Below are 4649 nucleotides of genomic sequence, written 5' to 3'. Positions count from 1 at the left end.
CTATGGATACTCGCCCAAGGGTGCTCCGCTTCGCCAGCGCAATCACATGAAGCACAAGTCTGTCTCGGCTGCATTTGCCATCAACCACTCTGGTGTGCTGCATCGCATGTACCAAGGGCTATGCATCCAGCCCTCGGAGGCAGCGGTTTGCTCGGTATTTTGAGCAATTCGAGCACCACCGACGCCGTCCCAATCACCATCATGGAAGCGTCAAGGTGGCCTCGACGAACGAGTTCAACACCTCGCAGGTGTGCTCCAACTGCCTGAAGCCCTCTCGGCTGAGGGATCTGGAAGCACCCAGCGTTGCGAATTCCCACTTTGTCAGGAGCTGCAAGAATCCCAGCTGCCTGACAGTGTGGAATCGCGACGTCAATGCGGCGCGCAACATGATCACAGTATGCAGGTCGATTGTGGAGACCGGAGAACGACCGGTGGTCTTCACTCGGAGGTTACCAAAGTGATCTGTTTTATTTCTTGTGGCATTGCTTGACGCATGCCATCACATACTACATGTTTATGGAAACGGCTGTGGTGTCCCGTTTTTTTCTGAATATAGTGTACTCCATATCCCACGTCCAGCGATCCAGATGCCAGCGAAGCGAGTCATGTCGATGCGATTGTCATGGACGTGGTTTCCCTCCCACGTCCAGCGATCCAGATGCCAGCGAAGCGAGTCATGTCGATGCGATTGTCATGGACGTGGTTTCCCTCCCACGTCCAGCGATCCAGATGCCAGCGAAGCGAGTCATGTCGATGCGATTGTCGTGGACGTGGTTTCCCTCCCACGTCCAGCGATCCAGATGCCAGCGAAGCGAGTCATGTCGATGCGATTGTCGTGGACGTGGTTTCCCTCCCACGTCCAGCGATCCAGATGCCAGCGAAGCGAGTCATGTCGATGCGATTGTCGTGGACGTGGTTTCCCTCCCACGTTCAAAGCTCCAATTCCCCTTATTCCAGCCTGGGACGAGTACGCACTTCAGAGTTTATTGATTTGCCTGGTAGAATGCTGTACGTGCGTCATGAATACAAAATATCGCCTAGATGACAAGGCGAGCACCATACTTTGCCTTCATTGCGAGAAAGGTGTTCGTGGTCGTTGCATCAAAGATGAACAAGTGCGCAATGACCACGATGAAGGGGTGAAGCTGGGAGATGTAGCCTGTGACAACAGCGCCTCGAATCTGAGAGATGTTGGATCTCCAAGTGGCGATCGAAACACCAGCTGTCACCAAGAGCTCTTCGAACCAGACACTAACAATGCGAGCGAGCAAATCGAACTTGCTGCCATTGGCGCTGATTCCAAAGTACTCCTTCAACCCAGCATCAGCGTCGATGAGCTGGCGAACCGTCTTGAAGTTGGCGGGGTTGGGATCGACAGGCTCGGCAAAGGCAGCCTTGAGGGCGGCCACATCGAGCTTCTGGAAGGACCAGCGTTCGTCGGGAAGCTCCTCGATCACAGGAGCAGCAGGCTTGGGTTGAGTGTCCGCGACAGGTGGACTTTGTCCATTGACGAGAACAAGGATACTCTGAGCCAAAAATTGGATCGTCTCGTGATTGCCGTTGCTGGCTCGACCCAAAGACTCCAGGGTTTTCATCGCAAGCAACTTCTGCCGGCCCTCCCAGAATTGCTCATGAAGCAAACTCTTCTCATCCGATGGGATGGCCGAGACCAAAACAGGGACGATATACGAATCGTCTTCGGCCCGATCTTGGACGTCGCGCTTTCTCTTCAAGGAGACGGTGGCATCCTTGCTCGACACGGCGGTCGGGGTAACTGTGGGTTCTATGTGATATGCGGGGTGGTGTCAGTCAGTCGCTGGCAAAACGCAATGGGCTATGGCGGATCCTCGGTGGATGGCTACAAATCCAGCATACTCACCAGCAACAACAGCAACGTCCTCCATTGCATGATCGTCTTGGTCGACCACGATCGTGTCTTCGTCGAGCTCCTCGCTGGCAAGGTCGTCTCCCTGATCGGATGGGGCCTCGGTGGGGGTAGCAGGAATCGGCTGCACAATGCTCTCGACGGGATCGACTGTACCGCTGTTTTCGTCGGGCTCGGGCACACTCTCAGTGAGGTCGACCTCAGTATCAGGAGTATCTACCTGAGCCTCGGTGGGAGCCACGGGAGCTGGGGTATCGAGTTCTGGATACTTGCTCCTCAAAAAATCATCATCGGTGTCGATGTCCCTCAAGACCTTGAAGTCGCAATCGACGACAAGACGCAAGTAATCGGGGAAAGAAATGAAGTAGGGGTAGGCACGCGAGTTGTCGATCGAGATGGAAGGAATGGTACATCCTCTGACAGCATGGGCACGCAAGCGCTCGAAGGTATTGGGGACACCAAAACGGGTACACAAACGACGCTCAGATCTGGAGTGGAGCGAAAAGAAGGGAGCGATGCGAGCACACTCAGCAGAATCAAAAGGGCAAACGAGAGCGGTGTAGATCGCGAAAAAGGCAGCGAGATCGGTGTGGCTGCCAAAGAGATCGTAATGGTGGCAGGTCTCCTTCGTGAGAGTGGAGCGCCTGTCGTACACCTTGTTCTTCTTGATCAAAGCTTCGGCGGTACGACCGAGCCCCGCGAGACCGGGAAAGCTTCGAAGGACTCGGGCCTCGTATCTGACGAAGCCTCGGAGGATGAAGAAAATGTAGCGACGAGCGAGGGCAAGATGCTCAGTGCACCACACGAACCCGGTAAAGACAGGATGACCGGTGCGGAGTCCTTGGTCACGGCGCAGGATGTAGGGGTTGATCATCTCGAAGGTGATGTTGAAGTGGGCTTCGTTGTCGATCAGCGCATGAATGGCAGGGGCGTAGCGATCCTTCTTGGGCAAGATCACCGAGGCAGGAAGGATCAAGCCCTTCATAGGGAAGCCTGGAGTGGTTTCGTTTTTGGACATGATCGTCAGGAAGGCAGATGCGAGGGCGGGAGGGAAGACGAGGAGGGCGGGCGAAGCGCTCCCGGTGGCAGCGGGCTTTATGAGGGGGGGGGCATGGGCTGCTGGCGTCGACGGGGGGAGACATGTCGCGCCGAGGCCAACCTCCGCCCGGTGCGAAATGCTGGACCCTGTCCTCTGGCATGCGCAGCAGGCTCTTTCGCTTTTCCGCCGACCCGACGCTGCCAGGCCAGTCAGTCGTATACGCCCCCCCCGTCGCTCCGCGCTCTCGGTACCACCCATGGCCCAGAAGATTCGGAAGAGACTCGGAAGAGACCCATCGAGTGGTCGGAAGAGACTCGGAAGAGGAATTTTTCATGGAGTGTGTTATTATTATCATTCAACACTGAAAACATGGAGAGAATACCACCGCGGAACTCACTCGGAAGTGATTTGGAAGTGAATATGGAGTGAGAAGCTCTTTTGGGGGCCGGTTGGGGGCATTGGAGAAGAAAAAACAAAAATTTTCAAGAAAAAAAAGATATTCCTGGCCGGGAAGGATTTGGGGCCCACGCTCGCATTCATGGAGTGGACTCGGAAGAGACTCGGAAGTGAAGCTCGCTCGATAAACATGGTGTGGGGCTGAAAACTCGTAAGAGACTCGGAAGTGAAACGTCGTCGCTTGTGAGCGGGTTGGAAGAGGATTGGAAGAAGGGGTTCTACACCCTCGACATGGGGGTTTCCTTCGATTTCCTGCCAGACCCTCCTGCCGCCCAGCCTCTAATGTGCTGTGTGAGCAGCCAGGAAGGATGCACCTCTCCCAACCTGCCCATACCCAGCGCCGAGCCAGGATATGGGGTGGGATCACGGTCATGGAGTGCGCAAGTGCCACTACCCGTTTCCACCGAGGATCACGGCCCTCCATGCCACCACTCCATCACTCATTGCCACGGCACACATGCCCCACTCCATGATGATATTTTTCATTGATTATGGAGAGGAAATGTATATTCATTTCTTTTGATTTCATGAATGTATGGAGTGATATCGTCGAGTGCCAAAATGTCTCGGTGGAGACGGGAAGCCCCCCCTTTTTTCATGGAGAGGGTATCGGTGAAAACGGGTGAGAACACTAACAAATTCAAGATTTCAGACCATTTTGAATAAAAAAAGTGAATTTGAAAAATTTGAAAAATTTGCATTTGCGTTTTGTTGGGCCAAAGGTCCGGGGAACGACCGGCACTCCATCGTTCACCACCCTCTCACCCGTTTCCACCGAGAAAAATGGCCACACTGAGATCATGGAGAGGAAAAGTGCTTCGCCCAGCAAACGATCCACTCCATCAGGATGTCCTCACCCGTTTCCACCGACTTCCACCGGTCATTTCTACCACTCCACGATTCGTGAGTTGTACGCTCTTGTGCATTAGATTTCCGGATTCATGGAGTGGGTGTGTCGGGGTTGTGCATTAGAATTCTGCATGGAGTGAGTGGTATTTGTACCTTCCTTGGATCTCAAGGAGTGATGTTATCGAGTGAGGGTGTGGTTGTGTCAGTGCTGTGTATTAGATATGGATTTCATGGAGTGAGGGTCTTGTCGTCGCTGCCAGCTACCCCAAAATACAGAAAATTCAAAAAATTTCAATCTCTTTCTTGGCCGGGGGTTTCAGCCAGCTCATCCAGGACCCATGGAGTGAGACGGGTTTCAGAGCGATCGGGGTCACTCCATGAACCATGGAGACGTTTCGGGTCGTGTGTATTAGAGCGGAT

At 54.0% G+C, this 4649-nt stretch overlaps 1 protein-coding gene across 1 annotated transcript; it reads right to left on the bottom strand.

The window, feature by feature from the left end:
* Nucleotides 1-1037: 1037 nt before the first annotated feature.
* BJ171DRAFT_621688 (uncharacterized protein) lies at nt 1038-2903 on the bottom strand (the record flags this gene model as incomplete). Its single annotated transcript, XM_053115435.1, has 2 exons — nt 1038-1783; nt 1880-2903. 2 exons carry the CDS (start codon nt 2901-2903, stop codon nt 1038-1040), a joined length of 1770 nt encoding a protein of 589 aa, XP_052961483.1.
* Between the last annotated feature and the right edge of the window lie 1746 nt (nt 2904-4649).

This window comes from Polychytrium aggregatum (genome assembly GCF_025602895.1).
Source record: "Polychytrium aggregatum strain JEL109 chromosome Unknown BJ171scaffold_208, whole genome shotgun sequence".
Lineage (NCBI taxonomy): Eukaryota > Fungi > Chytridiomycota > Chytridiomycetes > Polychytriales > Polychytrium > Polychytrium aggregatum.
The sequence above is the reverse complement of the archived record's forward strand: the minus strand, read 5'-3'. Positions and strand labels throughout refer to the sequence as shown.